The sequence below is a fragment of the Dysidea avara genome, chromosome 3 (genome assembly GCF_963678975.1).
Source record: "Dysidea avara chromosome 3, odDysAvar1.4, whole genome shotgun sequence".
In the NCBI taxonomy this organism is placed as follows: Eukaryota; Metazoa; Porifera; class Demospongiae; order Dictyoceratida; family Dysideidae; genus Dysidea; species Dysidea avara.
The window spans coordinates 32,688,162-32,712,895 of record NC_089274.1 but is presented as its reverse complement, the minus strand read 5'-3'; the positions used below and the strand labels follow the sequence as shown (position 1 = coordinate 32,712,895).

General features: G+C 36.6%; 1 protein-coding gene across 2 annotated transcripts in view; it reads right to left on the bottom strand.

Annotated features, from left to right (window-relative positions):
* Positions 1-2,445: 2,445 nt before the first annotated feature.
* LOC136251911 (uncharacterized) overlaps positions 2,446-24,734 on the bottom strand; it is a 33,846-nt gene continuing 11,557 nt past the window's right edge. Inside the window, exons 6-11 of one of the 2 annotated variants that reach the window (XM_066044303.1) lie at positions 16,365-16,383; positions 15,155-15,358; positions 11,544-11,732; positions 11,080-11,274; positions 7,209-7,340; positions 2,446-2,732 (exon numbers count right to left, since the gene is read on the bottom strand). In XM_066044303.1, the coding sequence (XP_065900375.1) occupies positions 11,593-11,732; positions 15,155-15,358; positions 16,365-16,383 (363 nt within the window). In that variant the 3' untranslated portion in view covers positions 2,446-2,732; positions 7,209-7,340; positions 11,080-11,274; positions 11,544-11,592. Of the gene's footprint in view, positions 2,733-7,208; positions 7,341-7,574; positions 7,657-11,079; positions 11,275-11,543; positions 11,733-15,154; positions 15,359-16,364; positions 16,384-24,734 lie in introns of those variants that run through there. The other variant, XM_066044305.1, reaches the window with a different exon arrangement.

The window sequence follows — 24,734 nt, the reverse complement described above, 5'->3', positions numbered from 1 at the left end:
GTATTATGTACGTAGTTGTGACAATATTACGTTTTATTGACATTAACATCATTGCAGTGATTTCTTAGCTGCCACCTTTAATTTGCATGGATAATAACAAACTAATAACAAAATGTGACATGAAATTGGCCCTATGTCAAAATTGCATTGCTGGGTTGGGTTCTGCTAATATACTGGAGAAAAGTCCAAGTTCAGGCAGAATTTTGAATTAGTACTTATGCATGCAGTTTATAATCACATTATTTACATGTCTGTTTGGACAAGAGCTATCTGTACACTAGCTGTATAGCACGTGAAACCACTATGAATAAATTCTTATCCTCCACCCAGCTGCATAGATCCTGTTTGTAACATTTTCAGCTGCTGAAGTGAAACTATTTATACTGACAGGCTACTATGGGATAATTATTAACACTACTTTTACTTCTCCTCACTGATTCTGTTTCTCTGCATAGCTTGGACACCATTAACTGCTTTTGTTGATCATGTATACTGCATACTTGGTGGTGATAACGAGGGGTGTGGGTCACTTAAAGAATCTGCAACTGCTATTTTGGTAATATCCATCAGTTTGGGACTGTTTGTTAGTGTGATAAACTTGAACTTTTTTTGACCTAGAAATGCTATTGCTCGGATCTCACATAGATGTAGGAAGCCCATGTAAAGATTTGGTAGATAATTGTGTGTATAAATATTAATTATTAAGGTATGCATATGTGTAGATATATCTTTAAAAAGTGTTCAAAGTTGCATAGATATAACTGCGATATATAGTAGACATTTTATTCTTGCATGTTTGTTTTGATTTAAAAAAAGTGATCATGGCAGCTCTGCATGCATTTCACCACACACTAGCTGCTCAGTGGTGGATCTAGGATTTTTACAAGGGAACTTCTGAGAAATTAATTGTAGATAAGGCATAAATGTGACCAGGCTTGCAAAGTAGAGGCCTACTTTTTGAAACTTTTCACTATGCATATAACTTTATGCTAGTATATATTTCACATATATGCTATGGTCACACAAATTTCAGCCCTTATTAAACAAGTAATTCACTTATAATACAAATTGCAGAGTGCTAATATCCCAGTAATGAGATACATCTGTTATGTAATGAGGTGTAGCTTGTGCTGGTTCTTCCAGGCATGGTCACAAATAATACAGATATGCCTCCAGAAAATTAAAGCTCTGACATTGAATTTAGGCTACTTTTGTTAACAAAGACAGTAAATGCAATGCTTTAAACTATCAAATAACTGCCAGGAAAGGTTGTGACAAAGCTGTAGCTTTGACTGCTCTATTAGAGTGTATAGTAACTTGAGTTTTATTTGACTGCTCTATTAGATATACTATCTAGATCATTTTAATATGAAAGCAAACTGTTGCTGAATATCTACAATGGATGTTAATTGCATGAAATATATACATAATTTTTGGCTTCAATACAGCAATATTAAAGCTAGTTAGATTGCCTGTGAGCTAAATTTAAGGGGTATTCTGTCGAAACAACAGAAACCCGCCTATGGCTGGCTTTAGTGTATGCAAAAAAGAAGTGTAAACCAGCTAAACTGTAAAAAAAAGTTTCAGCCTTCAACCCCCCCAAGGGGGCAAAAAAAGTGGAATAAAAGGTGGCATTAATTATTGCCACCACCTCACACTTTTCACAGTCACACAGTTTGCATGGATAGATAATACAGTGTATATGATTAATGCTGCTGACCCCACACCAGAAGAGACATTGATAAACTCAAGCGAGTACAGAGGCAATCTGTCAAATTCATCATGGCTGGTTTCTCGCATTTCAGCAATGTAACCAACATGTTCACTGACTTCAATGTTACCAATCTAGAACACTGCAGACAAGTATCCAATATCACCCTCCTCTACAAAATTGTCCATAATCTCATTGATATATCTCCTGTTGATTTAATCCCTGTCACATCTAACACAAGAGGCCACGACCCCAAAGATTTAATTATATTAATGCAAGGACAAATCAGTACAGTAACTCTAGATCAATAATATTGTGAAATTCACTCCGATCCAACCTAATCCAACAACAATCACTACAAATTTTTAAGCACTAACTGAAACTATTCTTACCTTATCCTACCAATCAGTAACCACATAATCAATCATATTGTAAATTATATTGTATGTATGTTACACATGCGCATTAATATTGACGCTGCTAAATAAATAGACCTATGTAACACTAATGCAACTTTGCAGAGAAATTATGACCAAACAGTGCAGCAAAACATAATCTTTGACACATCTTCTGATAGTAAGCTTATGTAATAGCTATAGACACAAGAGCATAAAGCTTCGTCAAACTATATAACTAAGCAATGAATGTATTTATGAGGTGGAATGAGCATGTTTTTCACCATTAGTATTTGTGGCCACTGGAGCCATGAAAACCAACAGCGTGTATGTAGCTTTTATAATCAGCTTGTTATCTAATGCAATACTATCAGTAATACATACTAATGGTGGTTACAAAAATCCTAACCTACAAAATGCTAAATGAACAAAGCCTAGTGTATGCAATAGAAATCATATCCAAAGATCAGTCCAAATTTAAAGCATGGTATAAAGTGTTTATCTAATGTTAAATCTAAATGTCTTCTTTTTGCTTGCATCATCAATTCCAGCACATCTTGCAATTATAATCAGACGATGTCTTCCTCTCCTCAAGTCTCTCATATTCTCTCTTAATGGACTTTTACCTATAACAATATCAAACTAACCGGTTGCATTTAATTTAGTGTACCTAAATATAAACTACATACAGTAACGTATACATATTTTTATAAACTTGCTTTTGCTTATACTTTTTGTTTACATTCTGGTTGTTTCTATAATATACTTAATATTGTAGAAATAGCCAAAAGTTAATGTTGACAGAATAGTATTACAAGAAGTGTTAGTAAGTATAATGTAACTTAACGTTGGCTAGAACAACACGATGCAGCAAAAAAAAAAAGATTAGTGTATAACAAGTATACAAAAAAATTTAGAACTTTAAACTAGAGTAGGGACCATAAGAACATCGATAAAAAGTACTGAAACAAGTTGGAGTGGTCCATGATATTTAATCACAGTAAAACAATAAGAAGTGTTATATCCCAGGAGCACAGTAAGGATATAACACTTCTTATTGTTTTACTGTGATTAAATATCATGGACTACTCCAACTTGTTTCAGTACTTTTTATCGATGTGCTATGGTCCCTACTCTAGTTGAAAATTCCAAATTTTTGATTACTTGTTTGTTAACATTTTTTGTAAATAATTATTAAGACTGGTGAACCCATGCATAGCGCATCAGAAATGGTGCCGCGTGCCCCAGCTATATCAATCATCATCTGAAAAGTGCAGTATCCATTATGCTTCGTTGTCGGCTATGTTTGACCCGTTACACAGCAGTACGAATCAAGAACTGTTCAAAAAGCACTTCTGCAATCAAAATATCCATGAAAAGTACGGACAATTTCTGTTACGAAGAGAAGCCACCATGTGCTACTGCTAAATCGACACTTTTTGCTGTCAGCAAAGATGAATGGGACATAAAGGAGGACACTGGTAAGTCTATGAAGAATGCATTGTATGTGCTGCGGTATGCCAAAAGGCACCTCTCGGGCCGAAGCAATGTCGAACAGCGAAAAAATCAAGCCCGTAGCCTTAGTGGTTATCGAGTTACGCTTGTCTGAAGGCATCAGTCAGTCAGTCAGTAGAACTGAATTCCATTAAATTTTGTTTAAATTCCGTAACAACTTGTTGAAAGTGATTCAGGTCAATCTGAAAGCTTGTTTGGACTTAGTTTTACCTAACCAATACTGCCGCATTGTCGTCAGGGAAAAATTGAGACTGGTTTTTTGGTAATGTAATTTCGTGGGCCACGCCTACTCCTTTGTGGTCCCTACTATAGAGTACTATTGTACTGTATGATGTACTGCAAGTGACATACAACCCATAGCACTACAAAACATAAGCTATGCTACAACTGAAGTGCTGCAGAGAGTGAATAGAATTTTACATGCGTGAAATATTGTGTTTTATGTATGTTTATGTATAGTGTGTGTTTTGTACAATTGTCAGTCTGCTTTATTCCAGCTGTGATAATAATTATCATTTGCTAAAGAAACAACAGGTTATGGGCTCAGTTCACCCATACCCACTGCACTATGGCTGTGTATGTTTTGATTTGCAGATGTACATAGAGCTGAAAATTTTCAGATGAAGCTTCTTTTGTTGGTGAGAGGGCTGAGGGTGAGGGGCTAGCTAATGGAACAGAGGTTCTAGAGGCTGAAGCAAACCCCCAGCAACAAGCAGACTTCAGCAATATATCCCAAATGGCTTTCTCCATGATAGTAATGGCAATAAGTTCTTTGAAACTCTACCTGGTAACCTCTTATGAACACCCTGACCAAGCTTGGGCAGCAGTACGATCATTTTGAGAATCCTGAAGACAGGCAACTCCATAGAGACACACATCAAGAAAATGATGGAGCTGACAGACAGGTTAGCTATTAATGCATCAATAGCTGAAGAGGACCAAATTGTTGCACTGTATTGAAAGCAACTGTGCTAGAAGCTCAAGATGCATTCACATTCAGCTATGTTCAGAAAGCTCTGATTCAAGAGGAACAGAGGATGAAGGGTGAAAGTGAGTCTAATGTAAGCTTGGACACAGGAGGAGAAGGAGTAGCCCAGGGAAGCGGGCTGACAAAGGGAAGAGATACAAGAAGGTATGTTTCTTTTGTGGGGAAACTGGTCACTTTTGTAAGGATAATCCAAGCAATTGGCAGAATTCTACCAAGCATGGAGCTAAGCCCATCTCACTTTGATAGAAAATGTGATCCTGATGAAGGAGTATTTTGGGCATCAGCTAAGCCATGTGACTCCTAATAGTGGATTGCTGATTCCAGAGCTAAAGTCATATGACATAAATGAGAGAAAATATGATAGATTATCAAGAATTTGACAGGTTTGTCTAGGAGATGGCTGAAATGTTGAAGCCTTTAGATAATCTTTACTATGGTCTTGAGTAAGCCTTGAGTAATCTGTTTTCAGTTAGAGCAGCTACCACAAAGAGCAATGTTGTTAAACCAAATTAATGTTGGATTAATGGAAAAGTGGAAATCTATTAAGAATTGATCAATGAGTTGTATATTCACATAGTGGCTTGAGAGCATACAGCTACCACAGTATCAGGGACACACATATTGGGAATACTGGTGACCTTTGGCTTTGGCATTAGTATTTGGGTCACTTAAATAGAGGTCGGCTAATAGTAATGTCTAGTTATGGAATGGTGAAAGGAGTGATGGCACCCAAATCTATTGAGCTGTCTTCTTGTGATGAGTAATAGATGTCCAAAGACCTCACGATTCAGTGGGAAAATATTCATTGGGTAAAAGAGTTGCAGTGTGTGCATAGTAATGTATGTAGACCTTTGTCTACTAAGGTGATTACACAAGATGCTGTAGGGTGTACTTCATTAAGAAGCATTTGACAAATTTAAGGAGATTTGAGCTGTGTTTGACTAATGAGTGTAGTAATTCAACTCTGCACAGATAATAGTGGAAAGTACCTCTCAAAGGAGTTTGAAACTTACCTGCAAACTGGCCATGAGCTTACGACCCCATTGTACTCACCTCCTGTACAAAATTGAGTTGCTGAGAGGTTTAATGGAACCTTGTTAGAGTCTGCATGTGCTATGATAGCTTAAGTAGCTATGACTCCTGAGCAATATGGCAGGAGCATTGGCTACTGCTGCTTATCTGAGAAACAGGACAGCTACTAGGTCCTTGAAGAAGAAATCAACTCCCTATGAGAAATGGTATAGATAAAAGCCTCTGGGTTATGCATCTGTTCCCAACAGAATGAGGAAAGGCGAACTGAGAAAGAAGGCTGCTTCATTCATCATGGAAGAATAGTTGGTAGAATAGTGAACTGAAAATTTTGTAACCAATTACAGTCCTTTTTCATATTGTTGAACACTGATATTAAACAGTTTGATTTTCTAATACTTCCAACAGAATGAGGAAAGGCAAACTGAGAAAGAAGGCTGCTTCATTCAGATTCCCATCATGGAAGAATAGCTGGTAGAATAGTGAACTGAAATTTTGTAACCAATTACAGCCCTTTTTCATATCGTTGAACACCGATATTAAACATTTTGATTTTCCAAAACTTGCACCACCCATGATCTTATACACTGTAACGCAGAGGTGTGTACTCTAATTGAATTGGTTTGCTAACCTAAACATTTTCCATTGAGTTGTTAGTTCAGAGTGTGCAACACAATTATATACTTCAGCACACTCAGAAATGCAAAGCATGTGTCAGAGGTCTATATGCACTTCCCCCAGATAAACAGATGTTGGCATTTTTAACATTAAAATGCATTTCAGTCAATTCTGATAACTTTGCATGGTGCAATGGCTAGTAGTTTGATTAAACAAAATCAAGTTTCCAATGCTCAAGTCTCCCACAGGAAAATTCTGAAAATTTGGCCTTTAGATTAAATCTGGAAGCAATTTCAAATTTCCAATAGCTACAAGTTGTAAAAGCCATGCATGGCTAAAGCCAATATAGCTAGTGGCTCAAGAATAGTCATTGCCTTAAAATTTATTAAAGAACCTTTGTCATGTTAAGAATAAAGTTACTTGCAGGTTATATTCATCAAAACATTATAATATAGCACAGTTACTACTGAATAGAACAGACGACTGCTCTATTAAAGTATCTTCACACAACTACTTTGTTAGATGCGAAAAGTCAAGTAGTCAAAAGGTGGTCTGGTCAAAACATGATCAACCAGTCAGACTGGTTCTTTGCTAAACAAATATTATGTTTCACTACGTACATCTGTTACAGAATGCATACACCGGCTATAATTGGTTTGCATTCATGTGGCACTTTCAAAAAATATATATCAAAGAGGTGAACATGTGTTACCTACTAATGGTTTTTTACATATTTATGTGCTTGGATTTGTCTATATTATAAATGTATCAGCTATTCTTAATCACTGGTTCTTGCTCACAGTAAATTGATAAACAGTTACAGTGTTTAAAGAGTTTTTTAGCACTGCTAAAAGTTTTGGCAGCTGGTTCTTGTAGTAAGGAAAACAAGAGGCCAGGTGAACACATATAATATTGATGATAAATGTTTAACTGATTATATATGCTAACTTACAAGGCCTTATGGGTCCATTGTCAAGTTTACATTTAAACCTTGCAGTTGGTTCATTAGCTGAGAATGTGATCTTGACCATTCTTCTTCTTTGAGAGAAAGCTGCATTTATCTGTGTAATCTTGCAAGAGTTACCTGTACACATAGACAAGAGCACTGTAGATATAGTTATGTACAAAGTATACATATAACCATGCATCAACATAAATATAATTATACAATTCTAATTCAATAAGTACAGTAAAGCAGTGTTTACTACACAGTTACATGTATGATTATGGTGACAATCCAACACAGTATATTATGTGTATACATCTTTGAAGCATGTAGATTTTATAGTTGCATATTCAGCAATTGTAAATCTTTACTCTCAACAATAGTGGCTATCAGTTTACTTTATGTCTTTATGTTGTTCAACAAGGCAAACCATGCAAAAAGTAGCTTTTTGGTGCTAAAAGTAATAAAAACACCAATTTCATTTACACATTCATTGTGTTTCACACACTACTGTATGCGTGCAATAACATAAAATTATGATCACTAATCCAACAGTAGATCTCATCCATAATAAAAAAAGCAGTAAGATCTTTCCATATTATTGACATTTTAGAACTCCATACGCAAAGCTTGTGCAGGCCTTAAATTTCATTTGCTCAGTTTTTGGCAGCATACAACACAATAACTACAAACTATTACACATCTCATCAACACTGTTATACATGCCTAAGTACATAGCTCATTACCACTTGATAATTGAGCTCATCATTACAAGTGCAGGTTTCTCATGCACAGATATGTTATGGATACAAGTTCCACACATTTCATAAATAGTTATAGGACATTTGAGTGGTAGACATCCTATCAATATAACCGTATGCCTCAAAACAAAAGTTTATCCAGCTATTGTACAGTACATAACCTTCAATTATATTTAATTTGTTAGCACAATTATAACAAGTACACAAAAGATTTGGAATTTTTAATTAGAGTAGGGACCATAGTAAATCAACAAAAAGCACTGAAACAAGCCGGAGTAGTGCACAATCAGCATGATATTAAAACAATAAGAAGTGTCATATCCTTACTGTGCATTTCCATTATGATATCTTGAGCACGGTAGGGGTATAACACTTCTTATTGCTTTACTGTGATTTAACATCGTGCACTGTTTCAGTTTTTTGTTAATTTTTTTTTGTAAAATAAAATTATTGTGACTGGTGAACCCATGCCATGCATACTGCACCAAAAGAAAGAATTGGTGCAGCGCGCCCCAGCTGTCAATTATAGTTTGAAAAGTGAGATATCCATTATGCTTCGTTGTCAGCTATGTTCAACTGTTACACAGCATTATGGATCAAGAACTATTCGAAAAGCACCTCTGCAATCAAAGTAGCCACTATGAAATATACAGACAATTTCCTTATGAAGGGAAACCACCATGCGCTACCGCCAAATCAACACCGTTCGCTATCAGCAAAGATGAATAGGACACAAAGGAGGACTCTGGTAAGTCCATGAATAATGTTTCGTATGTACTGTGGTATGCCAAAAGGCACGTGTCCAGCTGAAGTGACGTCGAACAGTGAAAAAATCAAGCCCGTAGCCTTAGCCATTATCGTGTTATGCTTGACTGAAGGCATCAATCAGTCAGTTACTCAGTCAGTCAGTAGGAAACTCCGTTTTACAAGTACACAAAAAAAATTGGAATTTTCAACTAGAATTAAATCACAATAAAACAATAAGAAGTGCTATATCCCTACTGTGCTCTTCCTTGTGGTATATTGAGCACAGTTGGGATATAACACTTCTTATTGTTTTACTGTGATTTAATATCGTGCACTACTCCAGCTTGCTTCAGTACTTTTTTATCGATGTACTTTGGTCCCTACTCTAGTTGAAAATTCCAAATCTTTTTGTGTGTTTATTTGTTAACTTTTTCTGTAAAATAAAATTATTATGACTGGTGAACCCATGCATACGGCATCAAATGAAAGAAATGGCGCCGCATGCCCCAGCTACCAATTATCATCTGAAAAGTGAAGTGTCCATTACGCTTCATTGTCAGCTATGTTCACCTGTTACACAGTGTTACAAATCAAGAACTGTTCGAAAAGCACCTCTGCAATCAAAGTAGCCACTATGAAAAATACTGACAAATTCCATTACGGATTAAGGGAAGCCATCACGTACTACCACCAAATCACTGTTCGAAAAGCACCTCTGCAATCAAAGTAGCCACTATGAAAAATACTGACAAATTCCATTACGAATTAAGGGAAGCCATCACGTACTACCACCAAATCAACATCTTTCGCTGTCAGCAAAGATGAATGGGACACAGAGGAGGACACTGGTAAGTCCATGAAGAATGCACTGTATGTACTGCGGTATGCCAAAAAGCATGTGTCTGGCTGAAGCGATGTCGAACAGTGAAAAAATCAAGCCCGTAGCCTTAGCCGTTATCAAGTTACACTTGTCTGAAGGCATCAGGCAGTCAGTCAGGCAGTCAATCAATAGAAACCTCTGTTTAATAATTAAAAAAAAATATGTAGCAACTTTTTGAAAATGTTTCCGGGTCAATTTGAAGGGCTGTTTGGGCTTAGTTTTACGTAGCCTCATCATCGTCAGGGAAAAGTGAGATTGGTTTTGGGTGATATTTTTTCATGGGCCATGCCCACACCTTTGTGGTCCCTACTATACAGTACTATTGTACTGTATGAATTTATTCTAGCTATTCAAGATGGTAAATTGTGGATTACGAACATAAAAATGTTTTACTTTTAAGAGCCATGAATTTGGATATGTTGTGAGCAGTGTGTCCCATATGGATGTCTCCACTGTGTGAGAGGAATATCAAACTTTGGGGAATGCAATAAAATCAAAATGCACATGCATGTTCCTACGGACATAGGAATAAGTAGCCACAGTATTATACATTACGAGATAGTACTCTATATTAGGGATCACAGAAGTTCGCACCTTCTCACAAAATAAACATTGACCAGAAACCAGCCTCACAATGCCTTCATGGAATTTTCTACTGACTGACTGACTGACTGACTGACTGACTGACTGACTGACTAATTGTCTGACTGACTGCCTGCCTAACTAATGCCTTCTGACAAGTGTAACTTGATAAAGGCTAAGGTTACAGGTTAAATTTTTTAACTGTTCGACATCACTTCAGCCCAGCAGGTGCCTTTTAGCATAACACAGTATGGACAATGCATGCTTCATGGACTTACCTGCACCCTCCTTTGTGTTCCATTCATCTTTGCTGACAGCGCAAAGTGTCAATTCACAATAGCACTACGTGATGGCTTCCCTACGTTTGTAACAGGAATAGTCCAAATTTTACATTGTGACTGGATTGATTATATGAGGTCCTTTTTGTAGTTTGTAATGTTGTGTAACAGAACATAGCTGAAAACAAAGTGTAATGGCTGCTTTGCTATTTCAGAAATTGATATTTGGGGCGTGCATCCAAATGAAAACAATAAAGTGGTGCCATTCTTTCTTCTAATTCAGTATGCACGGGTTCATCAGCTACAGTATAACAATGTTACAAAAATTAAACAAACAAGTAGAAGGAAAAATTAGTATCAAGGAAATAAAAACAAGGGAGGCTGCCTATACTGGAAGATATACTAGTGGACATTTAATATTAATATAATTCAGTCATGGGTATAGACTGAATTAGGGATTAAAAGTCCACTAGTATATCTTCAAGTGTAGGAGACCACTTTTTATTTCCTTTATGAACTTAAAATTCCTAATTTTATCTTCTACTTGTAGATGAACAACATCATGTATATGCAAGAGATAGGGCTTTTAATTATTAACACCAGCACAAACTATAATGGTATATGAATACCTTTGCATTGATCTGGAGTCACACACTCAGTTCTTTCTTCATTGAGCACTGTTCCATTAGGACAAACACATCCATTAATAACACACCGTTCCAAACATAGCTGTCCAGAAGTAATTCCATTTTTGATATCACATGTTTGAAAGCAACTAGGATCTGGGGCACAATCTTCTCTAATCTGTCCTTTGATTCGGCAAGCTAAAAACAATGAAAAAGGCACAAATATCAAGTGTTTGGTTAACTTGATCTTGCTTTACGTTAAGCAATTCTACACACTGTATTATTTACAGGGCTATAAAGTATCGTTATATGCTTTATTGCGATCCACCCATACAATATGTATGTATAATACTAAGATTTTACCAAATTAAGGCCCTTAAGCATAAAATTTTGCAACGACTGTATTGATATAGCAATAGCTGCTTGCACACTCTATATACAGTATGTACAGGTGGGTATGTGCATACCACATTCTTTTGGAGAGATACACTCATTTTTATCTTTATTTATCACTTCTCAATCAGGACATTCGCATCCATAACGAACATCTTGCTCATAACATGGTCCTTGCATAAGTCCATCTACCGATTCACATGTTGAAGAACAATGTGGATCTCGAACAATGTCTTTTCTTATCTGTCCTTTGACAGGACATGCTGTGAAAATAAACATATATCAACTGTTAAAAGTGCCAATTGAATGCTTGTTCATGATATAGTAAGGAAGAGTTATGAGAAGCTATAAAATTTGTAACTAATTAGGCTTGTATTAGTCTGATTATACAAACCAGTTAGTAATCAACTACTCTACTATAGAAATTTATTGCACTGTTATTGCTCCAATATAGGGATTCACACATCCTTCAACTCAGAAAGGAAGTTGTTTTTAAATAGAGACATTTCCTGGTGTTTCTGTACACCTCCTTCAATTATGTATAGGCTTGCACTAGAACAACTGATATAAAAGGCTGGCAGCACATGCAAACAGGTGAAAACAGTCCAGTAGAATAAATCTGTGGCTAGCATATTAAGCTAACATATATATGTAAGAGTTAAAGCACTGCCGCCAGTGCTATACATCAAATATAACACGAACAAGTTGATGTTATATATGCTACTTCTAAAATCCAGGTGCCCATGCAGTTAATACTACCCCATTCTAAATCGGTATTTCGTATATAATTTAGTTTATATTCATGCTATTGCTATTATTAATTCAGCTAGATTTGTAAATACTGTAATTTAACATATTTTGTAATTCACTAATTACGTTGCTATGTACTAAATAATAGTTAGACACCAAGACCAAGGGAACTAAGCAATTTACTAACCCTGAAGGCATGAGGCTGTACATGCTACTAAGGGCCTGAGGGGTTATTAAATTGCTTAGTTCCTGTAGGTTGCGGTGTCTAACTTATTTATACTATACATTGCAATGGATTAATGTATGTACCTTTATAGCCAAGACATGAGTATGGGGTGAAAAAGCAATTAAAAACAGCTGAACACTCCTCCTGAAGTTCCTATGGTGCCCACAAAAATAATTGTTCGAGGGGTGGGTACCTGTAACCAGAGTACCGTATAGCCTAAATATTTCGAGGGGCAAATATTTTGAGCTTGAGCAATGTTGCTAAAAATAAAATTTTCGCGGATTTGTAAACACTCCCAAAATGTATTAGACTATATGGAGGTCTAAATATTTCAAGGCTAAAATTTTCGCTGATAACCCCCAAAACCACAAAATCAGCAAAAATTTTCCCCCTCAAAATATTTAGGCTATATGGTAACAGCTACAGCCAGATGCGCTTAGTCTACAATTTGTTCAAAATTATTTGTCGAACACAGAGAAGAAGACTACTACAGTATTAGCAATAAGCATTAAAAATGAAAATAGAAATTTAATTCTGCTCCCAAGAATAAGGAATCACTACTTGATAATTCATGACAGCGAATGATAGTCAGCTTCTTGACCGGCTCTGCTAAATTAAAGACCGAGTTGTTCAACACCCAGTGATGCACATAATGGTGGAGTAAGATATAGAAAGACACGTACACCAAGTACTGCAGTGTGTCTTTTGTGTTATAATTTATCATGTACAAAATTTCTTGAGGGCACAAGGTGACTAAGTAAACATGTGTAGGTGACTAAGTGAACATGTCAGGTAACTAAGTGATTTAGTATATCTCTAAATGAGCTGTACTATAGTCTAAAGAAAACGTAATTTACCTCTAACAGGCCACTTTAAACTGCAAATTACGCATAAAAGTACCTTCTCAACTGTTTTATAGTGTGTCTATCTTGTTTCTTCATGCAAATTGTTTAGAAAAAACCTCTAAGCTTCCCTTTATTTTCGTTCGTGTAAGTACAAGACATGTCCCCTTTCTCTATTCAAAGGAATTCATTATTTCTAGTATCCAACAAAGCCTATTACGTTGTTTCTCGGTTGCCTTACAACCATATAGCCTATTAGGAAAGTTGTTCACAACATGTTCTTTAACCTGTTAAACTTGAATTTTGAAATAGCAGCCTCAGCATAAAGCTTAGCTTCTTGAAAGTGTAATATAATGTTTATAAAGCCTTCATTTCACATAATATTAGGCAGGCTGCTTTTGACACAAAAATGTTTGCCCATGTGGGTGACATGACAGCCTCTCTCTCTCTCTCCCACACACGCACGCACGCACGCACGCACGCACGCACGCACGCACGCACGCACGCACGCACGCACGCACGCACGCACGCACGCACGCACGCACGCACACAGAGTTTTTCCCAAAACAATTAGGAGCACACCCCGCAGCCAGCCTACAGCCAACTGTGGGGTATGCAGGGCATGCACCTGGTTAAAGAGAGTAGGCAAAAGACAAATATAGCATGAGGTAAAACCAAGCACTATATTTTGTCTCAAGACCACTCTTTCAGTGCTATATTTGATGTATAGCACGAACCTTTAACTGTTATAAAGAACCATCAACTTGAAGTATTCACAAAATACATGAAGCAATTAGAAACCCATGGAGTAGTCTTAACTACACCTGCATTACAATAATCTTGTTCTGGACTTGGATGAGTCTAGTCCATCTTCCTAACAGCTAAAAAGTTTTTAATTGTGTTACTTAGTAAACATATCTCCATGATATCCCTAGGACTCGTCCATTTATATATGTGAACAAAATGTAGTAAGAATGTTCACTGCTTTTTTTTCCTGGGCTAGATGAACTGCCCTTGCCTACCACCCCCAGCACTGGCTGTCAAGTGCTGGACAGCTGGAGGGTGCCAGCTACTGAAACAATTCACTTGAGGGTGCCAGACTCAAGATGATCCTCGGAATAAGCCATAGATGGTATCGGATGACTAGTCGATGACGGATGACTAGTCGAAGACTGATGGCCCCGTAACCACATTACAGCAGACCTTAACAAAGAAAAACACAACTGACATCAAACCCAGAATAAACAACGACTGTAATTCACATTCCACTTCTCAGCCAACATAGAGGCAAATTTCCGAAAGACAGTTGTTGCAGTAGGTCCTTCCAAAAGACAGCTGTTGCAGTAGGTCCCATGCCTCCAGTGGCTGCAAAAACTAAAGGAGAAAAACAAGCTCTCTCCACTTCACTGCTGCTAACTACAAGCAACAAACATCAAAATATTCAAGTATGTCTATAAATTGAATCCAGCGATTCTAGTCTTACTGGTCGAGTTGTCTGGTCAGTGAGGCCACGCCCATTAATGGATTAACAATGATCTAGCATACTCCTCTTAAGATCATGATGACCATATCCCTTATTATTGGTCTAGCCATATTTATAATGCTAGCAGTGAAAATATGAAATAGTGACACACCCCCTGGTTAGCAGTTACCCTAATACAGTAATACATACATAATGTTGTATATGTTGATAAACTTATACATACAGAAATCTTATAAGTTCATTATGATGTCAGTCACTAAACATCCTTGTGACTTGCATTAGGGAGAAATCTTTTGGTAAGCAATATTTAGGAATACGCAAACACCTCCATACAATTATGTTCATTGCATGCATTAAAGTCTATACAATGTATGTTCTACATACCGTCACATTCACTTGGTGCCACATATTTCTTCTTTACTTCATTGAAAACTGTTCCATTGGGACAAAAACATCCATCAACAGCACATATTTCAGGGCATGGATGAGCAGGAGCAACCCCATTTAAAATATCACATGTTGACAAACAACTAGGGTGTGGAGCACACTCTCTACTAATCTGTCCTTCATAAGGGCAATCTACATGTACTGTATTAAAATTAACACACATATTTACATACAAGTGCACATAGGTTTATGAATACAGTATTATAAATTAGGACACTCTTACCAATGGTACACAGTACACATACATATTATAGACATAAAACACCACTTTCACTACTGGACAATATATCCATGCTATTACCATGGAATTCCCATGATCTTTATGAAATACCCAAGAAAGTTACAGTTGATATTTTTCATGGGTAATGAAATACCCATGAAATACATGGAGCAAAATAATGTATCAATGAAAAACCCATGAATGAGTGAGTTTTCATGGGTTTGTATGTATGTACAACCCATGAAAATCCTGTGAAAGCACACCAATGAAAAATGTGTGGAAAGCCTATGAAATACATTCATAGGTTTTCCACAGGATTTTCATTGGTGTGATTTCACAGGTTTTTCATGGGTTGTACATACATACAAACCCATGAAAACTCACTCGTTCATGGGTCATTCATGGGTACAATATTTTACCCCAGCATTTCATGGGTATTTCAATGCCCATGAAAAACTTATCAACTGAAACTTTCATGGGTATTTCACAGGATAATGGGAATTTCATGGTAATAGCATAGATTACTGTCCAGTAGTGTTTTGTCTATGCATAGAATGGAATAATTATAGTGAATGTTTGCTTGATATTCAAATCCATAGTAGACCTTTAACTACTCATGATCATGGCTTATTTTAAACATATGATTTCATATACTCAGCCCAGTAAATTGGTATGTACATAGTTTGTTATTGATACAGGTGGTTGTATGTAATTGTAGATGTCTGTAGGAAATGTTTACTCAAAGAATAGTAATGCAGGCTCTTGTCTGTAATCGAAAGTCAAATAAACTATTTTTTATGGCATAAACAATGTATACAAATGACTAAACACACATACTTAAAGTTAGTTACAGTTCATGGATAGTCATTAAGGCATCTGAGCAAGTAGTGAACAAAAACAGTAACTAACTTCACTCAAAACTCATACCTGTTTTTTCATTAAGAACCTGAAGCAAAGATATATAAACAATACAGTCATTCATTTATATATGTACATGATTTCACACTACACTTAACTATTTATAATCAGCATGGGTGCAATATGTAAATTATTCGACAAGTTATTATACCAGCACGCGGGCAAGTTCCCAACAACTGTGGGTACATGCTTGCCTGCTTAAATGGTTTTGCATCATACAACTATGTGCAGGGTTATGTCACTACCAATATGCATGTTTGTATCATACATTCTATAAAAGGTTTCAGAGAAGCATTTTATATGCAAAAGATTAAACATGATTAAAGGACATGATCATGTTTTCATTTCGTTTTCTTTATTTCAGTGACTTACATAGTTAAATTTGGGCATATGCTATATGTGATGAGGTGAAACTAGTAGGGAGGTTCTTCAGGAATGAAAACTCTTATTACTGCTTTTTATGAGTGAAATTTTGATTGGTGTGAGTATTTGTTGAAATGAGAGTACTGGCTATGATAAAGATAATTATGTAAATAACTACATAACTTTGTTACCAGCACAACTCTTGTTGATTATTTTTTGGTTATTATTATAATGTGGAAAGCTGGTGTGTCACACCATTGTATATTGACAGGAAAATGTTTCATGCCTGATGGTAGCACACCATTTATGCATCATAGCTGTCTGCCAGGAAGGGTAGCACACACAGCAAATTTGATTAAATTCACTCCAGCCATTTGTGAGGTATGGGCAGCCAAGTTTCGATTTTTTTTTCTTCTTAAAAGGCCTATATAATTTTTTGCACACTTTACAAAATGGCTATAAACTAAAATTTAATATCCAATTGCCTTGAAATTTGGCACAGATAAAGAAAAATATATAAATGTTAATTCACATACTAAGTTTCTAATAAATCTGATAGATATCCACAGTGTTACAAACATTTATTCTTGCAAACCAGGATCAAGTTTTTGTCACAGCTACAGGGTAGACCACTTATGGAAATAACTTGAAATTTAGGGTGTACATAGGCTGGCCATCATAACAGTGCTTTTTAATGGTTTGAAAAACAAAAGATTAACAGCTACAGAGTTACAAATCAAAAAGAAAACAACTGTAAATCGCTGGGTTGATATACTCTAATAGAACAGTCACTGCAGGTTAAAACAGAGCATGAAATGTCAAAAAATTTACCAGAGTTCAATCTCTATACCAAACACCCAAATCATTAACCATTGAGCCACTGCTATCACAGTAGTTCACCTCACTTAATTTCTACTTTATAAATGAAAATTATACAATTCTACCCTTAAAAGTAAAGTTTATAATTTCATTAGTAATCACATAATGATTTAATTTGCCATACATTAGTAGGCAATCACACACATTTTCGTGTAATTATGGAATAATTGTACTCGTAACAGCCAAAATTGTACTCGGCTTTGCCTCGTGCAATTTTGACTGTTACTTGTACAATTATTCCCTAATTGCACTCAATTGTGTGTGATTATCTATACAAATTCTTTATCAGAGTATTACAACAATATTACCAAATAAAACATGCAATACAAGCAATAGTCCATGGGAATGAGGGCTTTGTCTGATATGTACGTCTGATAGCCCAGGCCCATGGGTTGAGGGCATACATATCAGGCAAAAGCCCAAATGCCCCATGTTACAGCTTATATGTAACACTTTCGATTTGTAGCAGGCTAATAGCCTGCACTGAGTGATCCATCACCCAAGCCAATATGAGTGCAATCACTGGATATATACATATCTGAAAAATTTAATTATGGGTTAGCAGCTTGTATGTTCTGGCTACGTTACATAATTATGAATGGACACAGACTTGGGGTCAAATACAGTCAGTGTATAGTATTTAAAAATACTAGAATTTTTCCAAATACAAATACAATTGCAAATACTTTTGTCAGGACAGTATTTAAATACAAATACAAATACTTTCTAAAGTATTTAAATACAATTTCAAATACTTAGTGACTCAACCACTTAATTGTCTATCTACACTGTACACATGTTATCTTCTAATCTCTACACCTAATATCATTCTTTTTGTTGTTACTATAACCACTGTTATTAAATGTGACTGGATCTGCAAAAACAGGACATAATCGCATTTTTCCTGAATTCCTGTTTATTAAATATTTATAATCCACTTAGCCAAGTGTACCCACTGGCAAAGTTGCAGCTTTGTTTGCCAATAACTTTGGGAGTTACAGCCCTACAAAGTAGCAACAACAGAAAAGTTGATTTGTACAGCAAGTATAGGGAAAATAAATTACAAGCACTTACTAAAACCATTCTAACTTACCAACGGATTGAGGTTCAGAGCTAAACTTTTCACCATCATATTTGCCATGAATAGGGAATCAATTACTGGGTAAGTTGTTCCTTTAGTCCTCTTCTTCACTGCATACAAAGACGAAATTCGTGAAGAAAAATCGATCGCTTACTGTCGCTTCGACATGACGTAAACAAATCCTCGTAACTTACGTATCCTTTGGTCTACTGCAACAAAACAAAGATTTTACAACTCCCCTTGAGCAGGCGAATAAGATAATATCCAGGTTTTTCTTGTTAGTTCTTTCCTTCACTAAGAAAGAGGGTTTAAAAAATTAACGGAATTTTTTCAATGATACGCAAGTATTTCACCCAATATATTCAGTGCTTTATACTGTAAATTTAGGCTTGTGCGATTATGTTCTTTTTTCACAGATCTGGTCACAAATTTTAAGGAAACATGTTAGCTCTATGTATGTACAGGGGGTGTATGTGTATTGTACCCTATTGATTGCATCTAATACATTAATCTTTTATCCGTTAGCCTGCATCTCTCGGATTAAAATATTTTCGGTGCCATACTGAAAAGTTGGTGCATACAAAGCCGGCACACACAAAAACTGGGTTGCTAGTTTAGCCAACAGGGAACATTTAAAACTTTAGTGGATCCTGTGGTAAGTAAATATTCTTCAACCATTGAAGTGATGTTATTGGTAGCAATGATAGTATTAGAAGATAGATATTGTCTCATCTATCAAATCATTGAAAATGTCATTTTCTTGGTTGGAGGCTCTGACTCCTGATATTCAAATGACATCACTTATGATCAAAGATTCAGTTAATTTTACGATCTTATTCTGGTAAAAGCATTTGAAGTAATTGTAAGTATTTAAATACATTAGAAAAGTATTTAATTACAAATACAAATACATCCAGTTTCTAAACTACAAATACAATTACAAATACAATTACTCATAATTTGTATTTAATTGCAATTCTCCTTTCTCCACCTTTTCAAACACACTTTATGCAACAACTTTAAACAGGCTGTAGGACTGGGTGTCCTACAGACCTTCAGCACTTGTGCTGTAAAGCCTTAATAAATAAAATAAAACAAGTACACAGAAATAAATTTTCAATTACAGTAGGGACCATAACACATCCTGAAACAAGCTGGAGTAGTGCACGATATTAAATCACAGTAAAACAATATAAGCAGGGGCGGATCCAGGGGCGGATCCAGGGGGAGTTCAAAGGGTTCCATGGAACCCCCCTTTTGAGAGAGCCTGTCTTACTTGAGATACTCTAATAGAGCAGTCAAATCGAGATACTCTAATAGAGCAGTCACAGTAGTCTTTTGAAGAGCAGTGTAGCAAGCTATGTATCTAGTTATAAATAAGGAGGTATAGTTGGTGAGGGCATTTATGGTGAGGGGCAGCTATTGTCAGTAGGTGATGACCTTTTTTTTTTTGGTCTTCAACCTACAGCTAGGCTGAAGTTGCAATTCCAAAGTGGAACCCCCCTTTTTAAAAGTCTGGATCCGCCCCTGATAAGAAGTGTTATATCCCTACTGTGCATTTCCAATATGGCATCTTGAGCGCAGTAGGGATATAACACTTCATATGGTTTTACTGTGATTTAATATTGTGCACTACTCCAGCTTGTTTCAGTACTTTTATCGATGTGTTATGGCCCCTATTCTAGTTGAAAATTCTAATTTTTCTGTGCACTTGTTTGTTAACTTTTTTTATAAATAATTATTATGACTGGTGAACCCACGCATACTGCATCTGAAATGTCTGAAAAGTGAAGTATCTATTACGCTTCATTGTCAGCTAAGTTCAACCCATTACGCAGCATTTCAAATCAAGAACTGTTTGAAAAGCACCTCTGCAATCCACGCATACCAAAAGAAAGAAATGATTCCGAGCGCCCCAGTTATATTAATTATCGTCTGAAAATGAAATATCCATTACACTTCGTTGTCGGCTATGTTCGACCCATTACACAGCAGTACAAATCAAGAACTGTTTGAAAAGAACATCTGTTATCAAAATAGCTACTATGACAAATGTGGATGATAGTGTATTTCCGTTACGAAGGGAAGCCATCACATGCTACCGCCAAATTGACACTTTTCGCTGTCAGCAAAGATGAATGGGACACAAAGGAGGACACTGGTAAGTCCATGACGAATGCATTGTATGTACTGCGGTATGCCAAAAGGCACCTGTTGGGCCGAAGCAACGTTGAACAGTGAAGCCTTAGCCGTTATCGAGTTACGCTTGTCTGAAGGCATCAGTCAGTCAGTCAGGCAGTCAGTAGAAAATTCCGTTAAATAGATTATTTTTAAAATTCCGTAGCAACTTGTTGAAATAGTTTTGGGTTGATCTGAAAGCTTGTTTGGGCTTAGTTTTACTTAACCAATACTGCCTCATTGTTGTCGGCTGTTTTTTGGGTGATATTATTTTGTGGGCCATGCCTACTCCTTTATGGTCCCTACTATATAGTACTATCGTACTGTATGATAAAATAAATTTAATACAAATACTCATGTATTTGACCCCAAGTCTGATTGACAAATCCTAGAGGTATAGCAGAGAATAGCCCATTTCACACAAGGGCTAAGGAATGTGGTGGTTAATAATTGTGATTGCACAACATCTGGTATCCTTTAAAATGTATTGAAGCCTATGTGAGTGAGGTAAGAAATCTTCACGGGAACCTAAACTGTACCTTTTATTCTTATTATGAGAACGAAATTGTAATCTTCAGGTTGTTAGCATCACGATGGTATATAGTTTGTGAAGATTCACTGTGTTGTAAAGCGGAAAGAAGCAAATTTAGCATGGCAGAAGTAGTCAGGGTTGTAAGCCAAAAAAGGCCTTTTTGTGCACTCTTGGATAAAAGCATGAAACTTGGCAAAAAGTTTGTGTGTATGACAAAGATTATTTTTTGATAGGGAGCCACCTCAGATTTGACCTTTGGTGACCTTTACAGGCAATTTAATGTTCAAAAACTGTCGGTTTTGTCTCTATTTCATGTTTGTATGATCCAAAATTCACAAACTTGGTGTCAAATTGAAACATTTTCCCTAAAGAATAAGTTGGTTTTTACAGAAAGTCTATAGCTTATTCTGTTATAAAGTTACAATGATTTTTGTGGTAAAATATGCCACTATTGTCTCCCACCCATGCACAATTTTGAAATATGTGCAGAAAGAAGGTTTACTTTTTCAATCCTTTTTATTTTTTTATTAAGGCTTTATAGCACAAGTGCTGAAGGTCTGTAGGACACCCGGCCCTACAGCCTGTTGAAATTTGTTGTGTTTGAAAAGGTGGAGAAAGGAGAAAAAATCCATGACTGGGATGACCTAGGCAGCCTCAAACCTGCAGCCATCTGATTAATGCTCAAACACTTACAGGAGTCTGCCAGGCAGCCAGGATGTTCAATTTCATGTATATGTATCCATAGGAACTCTAGAGAGTGACTTATTATCTCAAAGTACCCCAGGTGGAACCAAATGGACATTAGTAAGGCTTTACAGCACAAGTGCTGAAGGTCTGTAGGACACCTGGTCCTACACCCTGTTTAAAGTTGTTACATAAAGTGTACTTATTCTATATAACAATTTGACATGTTAAATAGGCATGACACTTAGGGATAGATCAATTGACTGCCATGGGTTACGCCCATGCAGGTCATTATTCTGAATGGCAGGTTTATGTATGAGGTACAATTTGTGTAAATTTTGCAAATTCTTGATCCACAAAATTTTAGCAGCATGTTTTTGTATAAATTCACACATTTCAACTAAGCTTTCTGGATTCTACTTTTATTGAATCGTCATATATAGTGAAGACACCTGCTTGTGTTTTGTAGACTAAAGTTTGCAATTGCAGAAATTTCTGCTGTAGACTATTTAGATTTTATATGAACTTGCAAATATATAGTACTAGCATTGGTACCTGCCCTACGTGCAGGACCATTTCACATTCCACATTAACCACAATAGCATGAACCACTGCATTGGGAATGAAACATTAAAGATCATGACCTAAAGTAGCATGCATGCATGGTGATTTCTTGTATAAACCTTATTCGACCATCATGCAAGCACTTGTGAACATGGGGTTAACTAAACAGCAGAATTGCTAAACCAATAATTATCAAGACATATGCAAATTATGTGGTGCTGTCCTTATCATGCAGGCACTGTAATAATGTGGTCGTAGCTATACTGCAAGCAAAGGTTTGAACAAACTTAACTTAATGCACAGGTACACACTTCCAGGCTATAATTTAGGAATTGACATCACAGAGAATTGGAGTTACAAAGAGAAGACACTTACTGTGCATGGGACAAACACACAGACAAACCAATACGTATACCTATATTCATGGTACTTGCCCTACGTGCAGGACCATTTCACATTTTCACGTTAACTGCAATAACATGAATCAGTGCTTTAGGAATGAAGCATTAAAGATCATGTCCTAAACTGAGTAGCATGCACGGTGATATCATGAACCTTATTTCACCACCATGCAAGCCTAATAATTAAAGTGATGTGAACATGGAGTTAACTAAACAGCAGAATTATGTGGTGCTATCCTAACATGCAGGCACTGCAATAACGTGGTCAACAGTATTTATAAAGCAAGTTGTGAACCCACACACTACACAGCAGTAACCACAACAACTTCAGGGAGGTGCTTTACCAGCTGAGCTGTTTATCGTGTGGTTAGCAATGGAATGCAGCTGAAGTTTTCTCTACATCATGGCCTTCAATGTGTGTAGCAGACAAAGTAATGCACGTAGAAGCTTGCAATAAACTTTGTGACGTAGCCAGATGGTGAGCATTGTGAATTGTGTCGATACGTGCACAGATTGCCGAGTAATCATCGTCAATAGCTGACACATGAAAAAGTGTGTCACGAAAAGGTGGCACTGAGAAGAAAAAAAAATTGTCATGGGCAGGAATTGAACCTGGGACCTCTGGGTTAACAGTTCTATGCGGTAACGCTTTGGCTGTTTGTTTGTGGTTTTGACAGGAATGTAGCTCAAGCTTTCCTCTACACCAACACCTTCAATGCTTTATAGAGAACGAAAGGAAGTACATAGCGGTTTGTAACAACAAACTTGGAGTTGCCAGATGATTAGCGCTTAATTTTGTTAAAGTCCCGTGTCGATACATGCTTTGGTTGTCGAGTTACGGGCGTTGGAGAAAGACAGATAGACAGACAGCTTTTCAGCTTTAGATCACTAATGTTTAGTATCTATCTAATCAAAAACAGCCAAGCTGTAAAAAAAGGTGCGGCCCCCAAAAAGGCCATGGTGAAAAAAGATGTGAAATCCAAGGTGGCGGCCAAGAAATGGCTGTGATGGTAGGTTAATGGTTACATTTTAATAACAACAATTCAGGTGAATTTGGTGCCAAGGCCAAGCGGCACAAAATTCACCTGAATTGTCGTTATTAAAATGTAACCATTAACCTACCATCACAGCCATTTCTTGGCCGCCACCTTGGATTTCACATCTTTTTTCACCATGGCCTTTTTGGGGGCCGCACCTTTTTTTACAGCTTGGCTGTTTTTGATTAGATATCACTTCTTTTTGTATTGTATACTGCCAAGCGGCACAAAATTCACCTGAATTGTCGTTATTAAAATGTAACCATTAACCTACCATCACAGCCATTTCTTGGCCGCCACCTTGGATTTCACATCTTTTTTCACCATGGCCTTTTTGGGGGCCGCACCTTTTTTTACAGCTTGGCTGTTTTTGATTAGATATCACTTCTTTTTGTATTGTATACTGCCAAGCGGCACAAAATTCACCTGAATTGTCGTTATTAAAATGTAACCATTAACCTACCATCACAGCCATTTCTTGGCCGCCACCTTGGATTTCACATCTTTTTTCACCATGGCCTTTTTGGGGGCCGCACCTTTTTTTACAGCTTGGCTGTTTTTGATTAGATATCACTTCTTTTTGTATTGTATACTGCAAAGCCGGCCTATGGCTGGCTTTGGGGCTTTTTTAACCCATGTGTTTTTTTCTTTACTACAGGA